This window comes from Carettochelys insculpta, chromosome 13 (assembly GCF_033958435.1).
Source record: "Carettochelys insculpta isolate YL-2023 chromosome 13, ASM3395843v1, whole genome shotgun sequence".
NCBI lineage: Eukaryota > Metazoa > Chordata > Testudines > Carettochelyidae > Carettochelys > Carettochelys insculpta.
Window position 1 is genome coordinate 26681153 of NC_134149.1, and position 13387 is coordinate 26694539.

The following is a 13387-nucleotide window of genomic DNA, read 5'->3' on the forward strand; positions in this document are numbered from 1 at the left end:
CTGACAATGACAAGTGTACAGTAAGGACCATCTGGTACCAACAACAAGAAGTCCTGTGGTACCTTATAGACTAACAGATATTTTGGAGCATAAACTTTCATGGGTAAAGACCTGCTTCATCCCAACCATGCCAGGCCAGAGAGGTTTCAATAATTTACCCTAAAATTCTTACAAAATAATTAATTACCAACATCTCAGCAGGAGGTCCTAGGCAGGGAGTTAGCTCCTTCCCTGCTTTTGGCAAGTGACTCCTGGGTCCTCCAGCCTGAACCCAAGGCTCCGGGGCAGGGTTGCCAACCATCAGTAAATTTATGGACAGTCCGTAAAAAACTTGCTGAAATTGGACGTGTCCGTAAAGTACGTAAAAAATGCTGGTGTCCGTAAATTTCATAAGAGTGCAACAAAATTTCATAAACCATCGCTTCTCCTCTGCTAGCTGCCTGATCCTCATCTCACCCTTCTGAAGGCCCTTGTGTAGTTCCTGCTGCCATCGTCAGCCAGCTCCTCCCAGCTGCCCGGCTCGATGTCCACCTCCCTGAGGTCCCTCTTGCAAACATCTTTGTAGCGCAATTGGGGGAGTCGGGGAGCAAACACTTTACGTGCGTGGAGCAAATCGATAGCTTTGGGGGTGGGGGAAAAAGCTGTCAGAGATGGTGCTTGGTCCTGCCAAGAGAGCAGGGGGCTGGACCCGATGTCCTCCGGAGGTCCCTGACAGCTCTATGAGGATGTGTATCTCCACATGTCACATCATCCTAACCTGTCAGCCGCCAGAGCCCGCCCTCCAGGGAAGGGTTAACTCGAGCCTGACCAGGGAAGGCGGAGTCCCCTGCGGCCCCGCCCCCGGGCCTTGTCTGAACTAGGAACCAGGCGTGGCGTGGCCCCCGGCGGCTCCTCCCCCGGCTCGGGCGCTTCATGCGGTTGCGGCGCGGGGCAGGATGGAGCAGTAGCTGACCCTCCGTTCCCGCGCAGGACTCGCCCGCGGCGGCGCTGACCATGAGCTCCGGCCGGAGGGAGCCGGCGGCGCCGCGGTCTGACGGAGGCGGCTGCGCCTGTGGCCGCCGGGGCAGCGGCGGAGGCAGCTGGCGCCTCTTCCTGGGCTTCTTCGCGCTCTCGCTCGCGCTGCACCTCCTCACCCTGGGCTGCTACCTGGAGCTGCGCTCCGAGCTCCGCCGGGAGCGGGACCCCCTGCCCGCGCCGCCGCCCCGCCACGGGGGCACCGCGGCCGCCCCGGGCTCCTCGGGCTCGGCCCGCCTGCAGCGCCTCGCCGAGCCCCCGGACCACCGCCAGCAGGTGAGTCAGGAGCCCCGGGAAGCGAACAATGGGGTGAGCGCGGGGCGGTACGAGGGGGCGCCCGCCCGCACTCCTTCGGCAGCGGCGGCTTCCCAGCCGCTCCTGGGGGCGGACCGGTTCCGGCTGGGAGACAGGTGAGGGCGGCTGTGCTCACCTGCAAGCGGGGATTGCGGCCGGCCCCTCGCCTGCGGTGGGCGGTTAGCGCAGCCTCGGCACGGCTCGCTGGGAAAGGTCAGGCTGGTCCTGGTCTCCCTGCTGGAAGCATCAGGCTCAGGGACACGCCCTCTCTCAGCCCAGGGGGTGTGTGCTCCCCCCATCCGAGCGGGGGAGTCGGATGGTTTGACCCAGCATTTCAGGGGCGAATGCGTGGGTGAGAGATCCCGTTGGCTTGAGTGAGCAGGGAGGAAAACCCTTGTCATAAGCTGTAGAAATTCCCGAAGTGGCGTACAGTGCTATACACTCAAGCTGTTAGCCCTGGGGGGTTTTGCACTTCAGCTACTGTGTATGTTTAGTATCAGAGGGGTAGCCGTGTTAGTCTGGATCTGTAGCAGCAACGAAGGGTCCTGTGGCGCCTTATAGACTAACAGAAAAGTTTAGAGCATGAGCTGGTGAAGAAGCTTCAGATGCTGGTGAAGAAGTGAGTTAACTCATGAAAGCTCATGCTCTAAACTTTTCTGTTAGTCTATAAGGTGCCACAGGACCCTTCGTTGCTGTGTATGTTTAGACCAGCCTTTTCCCCTCCCCCTATTTTCTTTCCCTTGACTCCTGGCCATTTAGTACAATACAAGCCTGAAGGGGTGCTTCGGGTGACAATTGTCCTGATAAACATCAGAAGCCTTCTTAATGCCCTTGGAACAATTTCCAGATCTTTTCAGCAATTCAAGAATTGTTAGAACAAAAAGCAGTCAAGTAGCACTTTAAAGATTAGCAAATATAAACTATTTTGCTAGTCTTTAAAGTGCTACTTGACTGCTTTTTGTTTTGATAGTATATAGACTAGCAGGGCTTACTCTCTGTTACTATTCAAGAATTGTTAGGTTTTTATTGCTCTTCTTTGAGATTGAGTGCCATGTGAAAGCTTGCTTGCTTGTTTGTTTTTAATGCCTGGTAACTTTCATAAGAGTCCGGAGAAGCTCCAAGTACCTATTATTTCAAGTACAGGATTGAAATTTAGGGGGAAATGGTTTGTGTTGGGGTTTTTTATTTTCGTATATACTTATTGATGTTAATCAGAGTCACTTGTTCACTCAAATCTAACACTTTTAAAAAAAATAAATTGAAGGATTTCTTAAACAAGTGTTGTTGAGCCCTCTACTACTTTTTATGGCTTTAAATTACCCTACTCAATGACAACATGTTTTCTCCACCATCTTCTGAAAGGTTCACACTTACAACTGGGGAAGTTCACTCTCCAGAGGAAAGAGTGATATAATGGTTTAGACAAAATAAACATTCTTTAACTGTTCTCAGATTTTAACATCTTAATAGTAAGTTGGAGATTATATAAATCTCTTGCCTCCTCTTGGTACCACTTTTCTGGAATCCCTTTTTGTATGGCGTGCTTTCCTCTTGCTTTTTCTTGTATATTGAGGCAAAAGTTGCCTTTGTTTTTCAGTAGGGTAGGGGAGGAGGGGCTGACCCGACTCCATGCTAACAGCTGCTGGCCTAACTGGCTGAAAGGTTGAGTGAGGGCAATAAAGTGTATTCTTCTCTTCATTTTCTCTCCACCCTCATTTTTCATGGTATCTCAGTAGCAGAGGTGAAGTCTGATGCCTATCCTGTACTGCCATAGACTGAGCGGAAGTGGGCCTAAGGTCCCTATTCATCAGGATCTGGTTGTCTGCCAAAGTGGGGAGCCATTCCATAAACAATGGCTAGTCAGTAAGGTCAGGGAAGACTGCCAGCCTTTGTTTAGAGTAAGTCAGCCCTCTGAGTGACTATCTTCAAAACTGTATTTTTACATATACATCTCATAGAACTGAAAGGGACCTCTAGAGGTGATCGAGTCCAGTCCCCAGCGAACCAAGCGCCCTCCCTGACAGACTTTGTTGTTGTTGTTTTCAGTCTATTTGCCCAGGACCCCCAAAGATCCTCCTCAAGGGCTGAGCTCACAGTCCTGGGTTTACAAGGCCAATGCTTGAACCACTGCGGAGGAATCGTGGTCCCTGCTGAGCATAAACTCCAGTGATACTTTTTCCTACTTGGGTGAAACTCACAATTGAGAGTGAAGAATGCTATTATATAGCAAGCATAAAGCCCTGCCTTAGCCGTTGTAGGAAATATTACAATTGCTGCCCTCCTCCACAGAAAATAAATGGAAAAAATCCATTAATTTGGAACAAAAGTTTCCATTACTTGGCAGTTCACTGTAAGGCATCGATTTCACTATTCAATTCTCAACAAGACTGCAGGTGTGTCTAATGTACTGTATCTGAACTGCAGTTGACTATGGGAAAAACTTTGAAGTTATATAAACAGTAAAAATAAGCTATCTATTTAACTGAAATAAAAATCCATATAATTGAATTCTAATAGTTTTTCATGCTCTTATTTAAGCCTTGCCAATATAAGATGAATTGAACCTGACTATTTGATATCTTAAATCTTTAGCTTGCTTCATACTGTGTTCAGGTGTACAACATTATTCGTGTGTGCTTGAAGTTTCTCAGGGGCCTTCATGCAAAATGAGATGTCTCTTAAAAGCTATCTTGCTGGACAAGTGTACCGTGAAATAATAAAGCAGTGATTCCACTTACCCTGATTAAGTTGTTAAGCCACATGTGCTCTGTTGTATATTGATTTCGGGTACGAATTGAGGTCCAAATGTAGTCTGGGCAGTTGCAATACTACAAGTAAGTTAATATATTTATTCTTCGTTAGCTGTGCAATTAAATATTTCCATCACAATTGAATATTTTAATATTCTAAGTAATGAGTGTGCAAATGCCAGTTTCAGGGACAGCGTATACACTTTTGCCCTTGAAGTGCCTACCTGTAGTTAATTGAGCAGTATGTATCTTTTCAGAGCATGGTGCCTTTGACTATATGTATAATTGATAATATTCAGGAATATTAACTTCCTTTTCACCCATCTTTTTCAAACCTCTTGCAAAGAAAACTGATTACATCAGTCTCTGTGAGGAAAATAGATAAATTTTTAAGACATGCTGTTTTATATTCTGTAAAATAGTGTGGTTAGGGCAAAACTCCATAACTAAAAATCAACACCAACTGTGCAAAGTACACAGACTTCTTCACTGTGATTAAGCTTTCCAGCTGTTTTATGAAACCATAACATTAGCCTCATTTGAAAAAGTTATGTTGCAACCACAAGCCTGTGCAGATATTTTGAAATAATAATCTGAAGTTCAGAGGAACTTCAGTGTTTTGTTTAAATTAAATGCACACTGTATATAGCTCTCTGTTATAGCAGTTATTGCTTATATTCTTTTATATATATAAATACCTGTAGTAGCTAGCAGCAGCCTATGAATGCCATCTGAAGATAATAAAATTGGACAGGATATTTTAAAAAATTACCAGTGTTTTAAAGCTAGCATTGTTCCCCAGCACTTTTAATAATTAGGTAATTGGTCTCTGAACTAGCCTTAAACATGCATGATGTTGCTTCCAATATTAATAGCGCTCATACATTTTTATAGTGTGCCATGAATATAAACATATTTACAATCTGTCACATTTAAAAACAGTTAAACAGAAATCTTATTTCAATACAAATCTAGTGATTACAGCATGTCTTGATCAGTAGTCATTCAGTCAGCTGTAAATATGTGCAATTTTATTTTATTTATTTATTGAAAGTTGACCTCTAAAAGATTTTCTGCATTTTTGGGAAGGAATCTGCAGTAATGGTCAGCATAGATATCTTCTTTGGATAGAACAGGCTCTTGGCAGGAACCTTGTTCGGCAGAGCTCCAAAAATGACTTCATGACAGGAGTGAGATTTGGCAGCTTAATAACTGTGCTTTCCTATCTCAGAGGGTAATCGAACGTATAACTGCATTTACTTTGCGATACAAGGACAAAGGTTGAGAAACTTCTGTTCCTAATTTTGTCTAATGAGGTCCACTATTGTTGCATTACCAGATTACTAACCTAGAAGCCAAACTGATGGTGCAACTTTATCTTTGACATTTAGATTTGCTGCCATTTTTGATGTTGTTATACAGCATGGATGTTACATTTGTTCTGTAATGCCTTGAATGGTAGCTATGGCCCTGCACAGGTGGTTTTCTGAGCTAAAATAATACAAATACAAACAAGCTGTTCAAATCAGATTGCGTGACAATAGTAATAGTTCCATATCTGTGTTGTATTCGAGTTTCGTAGGCACTTCCCAACTAGGTGCATTTTCAAAGAATGGACAGTGGGTAGTGTCATAGATGTAGGCTTAAGGTACAGTAATTTATTCTTCAAATATCTTATATCCAAATAAATTACTACAATATTTAATTTTAAACAGGTCATTAATGTGGCATTTAGCCCTGCAACATGCACTCAAGGTTCTGGTATCTTGAATTTTGCCTAATTCTTGCATTTGCTGACATGCACTGTAAAGTGCTAGAGTAGGTATAGCCACCAAATTTGGTAAAACATCACAAAAAAAAAAAAGCCCAGATGGTAAAGCAAATGTCAATCTATATACATTTTGGATTACTGTTTGGCTGAATACAAATACAGTGCACTCTATTTATCAGAATCACCCACATCCAGGAATCAAAACCACTGGGACAAAATCATTCCTGTATCTAAAATACTCTGTAAGAATCAAATCATCCAGGGTGGATGTGATTCTGATAAAAGGCATACGTACACTATATTCTCTGAGGTTTTTACTTCTATAGAGTGCAGATGCTTGAGGAACTCAGTAAAACAGCAAAAGTCATTTAATTGACAAGCACCTCCAGGTTACTTTTGTGTGTTTGATAGAATCTTGACGATGGAGACTAATGTAGCCTGTTTCACAAGGCAATATTTCTTAGGTTGATTAACCCCCTATTGAAAAGGAGAATCCCATTTTTATAGATTGCAGTAATTTAGCCCAGTTTGAAACCTTTGTGGTAACTCTCTTCTTTCTAAGAAATTACTTCAAGATTGTCAGTGGGTAAGAACCCTATTAAACTGTATGGCTAGTATTTTTTTCCCCCAGGTAGTCCTGAAACTTGCTCTAGAGTTTAGCTAAAAACATTAAAATTTGTTTGAATCAGTCTGTTCCTTTGCCTGTAACCTGAGCAATTCTCAGCTGGTGATGGATTTTAAAGCTTTGCTTTCAACAAATGTAAGGTGAAACTATTGCTCACTTACTATGGAAGAAACACAAGGGTCTGAAAAAGCACCTTATTTCTTGGAACATTGGGGCAGTTATAGGGCTGGAGCAACTGCAAGATCTGGCAGTGTGCTTTGTCTCTCCAGTGTATTTTTAGTAGTCAGGGACAGGTCACTGGCTTCTGAGTTCTTGTGTATTTTTCCACCATTTGTTCCTTACTCTTACTAAAAATACCGGTGACAGAATCATACATCATAACCATAACCGCCTCCTGAGACAGGGGTGAGCAAACTTTTTACATAGGGCCCCCGTTTCATTCCTTCAATTAGGAGGACTCCCCAATCTGTCTAATGGAATCCAAACTGACAAAAGTTTTGGTTATGTCCATATATTTTTTTTTTTTAAAAAAAAAAAGGGGGTGGAGGCCTCTTAAAAAGTGTAAGGAAAATAAGTACATAGAAAGTAAAAACTTTATTAGTTGGTATATAAATATGTGACTCTTTTATGTGTGTAGTCGTCACATTTCAACACTTTTTATGAGATGGATAAGCCTGAGACCAGCAGCTGATCATGTTGCGCCCCCCACTTCACTCCACCCTTGTCCTCAGGCATTATGGTCTACTTAGTGAAAATTCCTAATGTGTAATTTATTTTCTATTACAGCTTCATAAGGAAAATACATACAGAAAAATAGAGAATATCTTCCTCAGGTGTAGCCTTTTTATTAAAGGCCCTCTTGGTTGTCTTTGGTGTATAAACATATTTCATTAAGCCTTAGAAAAAAGGTGGGGTGATGGAACATTGACTGGGTATCAAGTTGGTATAAATGCTAAAGAGAGGTATTCTCTCATGTCACAATTGTCAAATCGCTAAGGTAAGTTGGGCTGTTCTGTTTTCTTACTGGTTGCATTCAGGCAGTTCTTCACGTTCTAGGTAGACTTGAAAGAAATCAAAACTACAAAACGGAGCAAACTGTTAGGCTGCAGCTGCTTTGTGACTTCGGGCGCTCCACCATGGCTGTGCATACATGGGCAGACAGCACTCGCGTGTGCACTCTGTGCCTGGTGGGAGAAGCCTGTAGGGGTGGGGATGTTAAGAGTTTTACAGACCCCAGTGAACTTGGGGAAACAACGGGGGACATCCATTGTTCCCAAAGTCTTTTTTTAAATCGACGGGGCTGGTGAGGTAGTTTTGTGCAGAGCTTTTTTTTTTTTTTTTTTTTTTTTGGGCGGGGGTTAATTTTATTTAAAGAGCTGGTCCTTAGCTGGCTGCCACACCCCAACCCTCCGGCCAGTTCTGCGGCTGGGGCTGCTGAGTTGCCCATGTTCAGTACCGGCATGTACTGGCACAAAAAATGCACTGTTTTTGTGGATATGTGTGTTTTTTGTTTTTTGTTTTTTTTCCAGTCTCTGAATTACAAACTTGCAAAGAGATGGGAATTTGCCCTTACAAGGATGTTTCCCTTGGGCCAAAATCTCTAATAACTGTTAGAAACTCTGACTCTTGCTGAGTCACTATAGGGGCTCGTCCGCATACGTGGCTTAATCTAATTCTTGACCTCTTTCCCCCCCCCCACCCCTCCACTCTCTGATTTGCTCACCTTGATCATTTTTTTTTCTGATTTGTCCTCGTTGATTACTGTTTTTGGTTCTCTGTGCCTTAAATATTGATCTGTTCTGGTCTGGCTATGGTCTGAAGAAGTGGGTCTGTCCCACGAAAGCTCACCTAATAAACTATTTTGCTAGTCTTTAAAGTGCTACTTGACTGCTTTTTGTTTTGACTCTTGCTGTAAGATTGGGAACCCACATGTGCAAGTTAAGAGCTCAGTGTGTTCTCAGGAAATGTCTCCCCACGTAAACATGTTTGAGAGATGTGCACAGAGCCTGCAAGGTATTTCTTGCAGAAATAAAAGGCCTTGCTAATTAAATAATAATGGATAACTCAACCATTGTGTCTTATTCTAGGAGGAGCAAGATTCTCTGCACTGTGCTGAGAAGTAATAGTTGTTGAATTTTTGTATTCTATATGCCATTAGCTTAATAGCTCTGCATCTTCCTGATTTACACAGTGTACTAGGAGAACTTCACACAGGTGATTATGAATAGTCACAAGTGGCCGGTTGAGAAGATTAGAAAAGAAATGATTTGCACAATGTAGAATTTTCCTTACATAGACCTGTATGCAACACAAGAATAGAAAGCATCAACAGTTGTATGGGGGGGGCGGGGGGTGGAAAGACAGAGGTGTTGGGTAGAGGTTGATATCCAAATTAGACATACTTCGAAGTTCATTGAACCCCTGCTCTGTTCTACTCATACTCTGATTCTGCTACTCCCAGGAATAATAAAGCTCGAGCTGGAAGCAGCCAACTTAATTCTAATAGCATCAGTGTGGCTGAGGCAATTCTGGTATGCTGGCCTTTAGAGCTTCTCAGAGTAACAACCTAATCATAATAAAAAGCAGTCAAGTAGCACTTTAAGGACTAGCAAAATAGTTTATTAGGTGAGCTTTCATGGGACAGACCCACTTCCTCAGACCATAGCCAGACCAGAACAGACTGGCTATGGTCTGAAGAAGTGGGTCTGTCCCATGAAAGCTCACCTAATAAACTATTTTGCTAGTCTTTAAAGTGCTACTTGACTGCTTTTTGTTTTGATGGTGTATAGACTAGCACGGCTTACTCTCTGTTACTATACAACCTAATCGTAGGTTGTGTTCCAGTAGAAAAGATTCCATGAGATCCAAGTTCTTGTCTAAACGGATGAGAGTTTCACATGGGTTTGACAGCATCACCTGTCACCATCAAAATCTCAAATCCAATTAGTTCTTGACTATTTATTGGTCCTTAAGAAATCGTCTCTGTCAAATAGCTGACCGTACGCATGCAGAAAGCTCTCTCAGCTGGTCATTCACATACGTAAGAATCTTCTGTCCTTTTAACTAACGGTGAAGAGATTTCAGGAAAGTCTGCTGGCTCTTCACTCTGATAAGAGCCAGTTCGATTTTGGGACCTCAAATAAAGTTCTGTTTGGGTTCTGAGCTTTCCTTTAGTCCTCTTTACTACATGTTCTTTCATCTTTGACATCCTTCTCAGTGGCACTATGTCTGCCAAACAGTGGATGAATTATAAGTATTAATGGCAGGTCCACCCCAAAAAAGATAATATTTATCTACAATTGCACCAGGTTTCTGCATAAGAGAGTGTATGAATTTCACATAAATCAGTTTAGTTACAACAACATAGGAGAGAAGTATAGTATTCAAAAGAAAGGAGTAAATTTTATGGGCGGAGATAGTCTGTTGTCAGGCAAGAGACCAGAGGTGAAGGAAATGACAAAAAAAGAACCACTAAAATCATTTAGGGACATGCACTGATTGATTTTTAGGAAGGAGAAAAATGTGGTGTAAAGCCAGGAAGGAGAAGATTTAGTAAAAGCAATAGAGCTATATTAAAAAAAAAAAGCCAATCAAACAAACAAAAATCCCCAGCAATCGATTTACAGTTGCATATGGCATTTAATTGTATTCCTTTAATTATCAGGGCTGCATGAACTTTGGGTTGAGTGCTGTAAATGGAAACATACAGGTATCTTTCAGCCTGGTTGACTTCATTTTTTTTTTTTCTTTCAAGACCTTTAAATTTTTATTGATCAAAGAAACCTATAACATTGAGCAGATGTATCATTAACTTCTTTAGGAAGTAACATAAAATACTCCAAACTGTAAGTTCTGGTAACAGAGCTTTGCAGTGTTCCTCACAGAAACTTCTATCATTCATTTTTTTCTCAGTTTAGATTTTTAGTATAGTTTAATTTACGGTTTAGTAATTGTCCTAGAATACTTAAGGAGCTGATAGAGAAGGTTTCTGAGCCTTTAGCTATCATCTTTGAAAAGTCCTGGAAGTTAGAGATTCCAGAACACTGGAAAAAGACAAACAAAGTGCCCATCTATAAAAAGGGAAAAAAGAACAACCCAGGAAACTACAGACCAGTCAGTTTAACATCTGTGCTAGGAAAGATATTGGGTCAAGTATCAGAGAGGTAGCCGAGTTAGTCTGTATCTTCATAAATAACAAGAAGTCTTGTGGTGCCTTATAGACTAACAGATGTTTTGGAGCATAAGCTTTAGTGGGCAAAGACACACTTTGTCCATTCTTGTTGATGATGGGGCAAATAATTAAGGAATTAATATGCAAACACCTGGAAGAAAATAAGGTGATAGGTGAAGAACAAATCATGCCAGTCCAATCTGATAGCTTTCTTTTGATAGGATAACACGTCCAGAGAAGAGCAACAAGAATGATTAAAAGTCTGGAGAACATAAGCTGTGAGGGAATACTGAAAGAACTGGACTACTTTAGTTTAGAAAAGGGAAGACTGAGAGGAGACATGATAGCAGTTTTCAAGTACCTCAAAGAGGGTTACAAGGAAAAGGGAGAAAAATTGTTCTCCTTAGCTTCTAAGGATAGGACACGCAACAATGGTCTTAAACTGCAGCAAGGGGGGTTTAGATTAAACATTAGGGCTTCCAGAGGGAAGATTTCCTTCTGGGAGATCCCAAGAGTCCGCGCTTCTACATATCTGTTTTGGAGTCCGGAAGAGCTTCTTCTGGACTCTGAATCAGGTGACCGTATACTAATGAGGCATCAGAAATTTACGTCCATGCTTCGTTAGCATCTTCTGGACTGTTCATGAGCATGCCACTTTCAGAGCAAGTCACATGTAGGAACAGCCTAGGAAAAACTTCCTAACGGTCAGGGCAGTTAAACACTGGAATAGCTTACCTAGGGAAGTTTTGGAATCTCCATCGCTGGCGATATTTAAGAGCAGGTTAGGTAGACACCTATTGGGGGATGGTCTAGATGGTGTTTGGCCCTGCCAAGAGGGCAGGGAATTAGACTTGCTGACCTCTTGTGGCCCTTTCCAGTTCTTGTGTTGTATGACGCTGTGTCACTATCACTTTATAGATTGTTTGTTTTATATTGTCTTCAGCAATTTTATTCTAACTGGCAGTCCATAACATCAGATAAATGGGTTCTACAAACTTATCAAGCTAGGGTACACCACCCCTTCCCAAATCCTTACACTGTCCCTCATTGGGGACAACTCACACAAGCTCACACTCCAACAGGAGGTATGTCATCTCGTACTCTTAGCCATACGTCTCGTCCCCTCTCAATACTTAAGGAAAGGGTTTTATTCCCACTATTGTTTCACAGAGAAAAAGGGCGGGGAGTTGTGTCCAATCTTTGATCTGAGCCCTTAAAAATACATAAACAGAAATTTAAGATGGTGACCCTTGCTATCATTATCCCTGCACTGGAAAGTAGGAACTGGTTTTCATCCCTCAACTTACAGGATGCATATTTTCATATCTCCCTCCATCCATCCTGCTCATAGATGTTTTCTCTGATTTGTCCTAGGTACCAACCATTTATCAATGTACAGTCTTGCCTTTTGGCCTCTCTACAGCCCCAAGGGTTTTCTCAAAAATTGTAGCAGTGGCCTATCTAAGAAAGCATGATGTGTTCTTCCCTTTTCTGGACAACTGTCTCCTGAAAGCACCCTCCAGTCATGATTCCACCTGAAGCATCTCTCTCACCATCAGATGCTTCCTTGCCTTTGGTCTGCAAATAAACAAAGAAATCAACTTTTACTCCAACACAAACAATTCACAGGAGTGCAGCTAGATGTAAGCACAGCCGTTGCATGTCTACCCCACAACAGATTCCGCTGCATCAGAGATTTAGTCAATAAAATACAGTCCAGCCCAAAAGTCACAGTCCATTATTGTCTCCTTGCAACCAAGTTGTCAAGAATGTAAGATTCTTCATGTGTTGCTCCCAGGGATGGCTTAGCACAGTTTACAAACCTATTGTATGCCACCTGTGAAAATACCTTCTCAATCTCGGTAAGCTAAAACAATCCTTGCAATAGTGGACATTGTCCAAAAATCTCTTTTTCGGAGTTCTGTTTTTAACTCCAGAATCAACAGTAACCATGACCACAGATGCTTCCTTGACTGGATGGGGTGCACACCTGGCATGGTATACCACCCGAGGGTTGTGGTCTCACACAGGGAGACTGTTGCACAAACTTTCTAGAGCTTAAAGCAGTTTGAAACATTTGCAGCAGATTCTTATCCCTCGTTTCCAGCAAGCCTGTAATGGTCTACACAGACAGCATAGCCTGCATGTATAATAGAAACAGGCAAGGAGGTGCACAGTAACACATGCTATGCAAAAAATCAATGACCCTTTGGAACTGTTGCCTCAGGCACAATATAACTCTCATCGCATTCTATGTCCCAGGAGCTCTGAACACTATGGCCAATGCTGAGAAGCAGAACTTTGCCCAGGGAGCACAATGGCAGATCAACAAGGATGTCATCAGTTGTCTTCCAAGAGCTGGATCAGCCTGTGACCCTCAAACAAAAAGTGCAAAACTTTCTGTTAGAGAGCTGGAATAGGCAAGGGCTCTCTGAGATGCCCTTTTTCCTCAAATGGGGTTCTGCTCTTCTCTGTGCATTTCCACCAAGTCCACTGCTTAACCGAGTATTCAGAAAATAAGAGACCAAGCCAGAGTGAGCCTCTTAGCTCCAGCATGGCCCAGGCATTCCTCGCCAAAATGTCAGTCTCCCATCCTATCATCTCCCCACCTTTCTGTGCCATACAAGACTTCATTTACAACACACACCAACCTGCACGTGCTCTACCTCAAAGCGTGGTACCTCCAGGGTTCTCAGCTCAAGAGTTAGAACCCTTGAAGTACAATGAGTGCTACTTAATAGTAGAACCCAGACCACTTGAAA

At 42.6% G+C, this 13387-nt stretch overlaps 1 protein-coding gene across 8 annotated transcripts in view; it reads left to right on the forward strand.

Moving 5' to 3' along the window:
- The first annotated feature begins 796 nt into the window (after positions 1 to 796).
- EDA (ectodysplasin A) overlaps positions 797 to 13387 on the forward strand; it is a 170625-nt gene continuing 158034 nt past the window's right edge. For all 8 annotated transcript variants that reach the window (XM_075008024.1, XM_075008027.1, XM_075008031.1 and 5 more), the window contains exon 1: positions 797 to 1290. In XM_075008024.1, coding sequence (XP_074864125.1) covers positions 994 to 1290 — 297 coding nt within the window. In that variant the 5' untranslated portion in view covers positions 797 to 993. The remainder of the gene's footprint in view (positions 1291 to 13387) is intronic.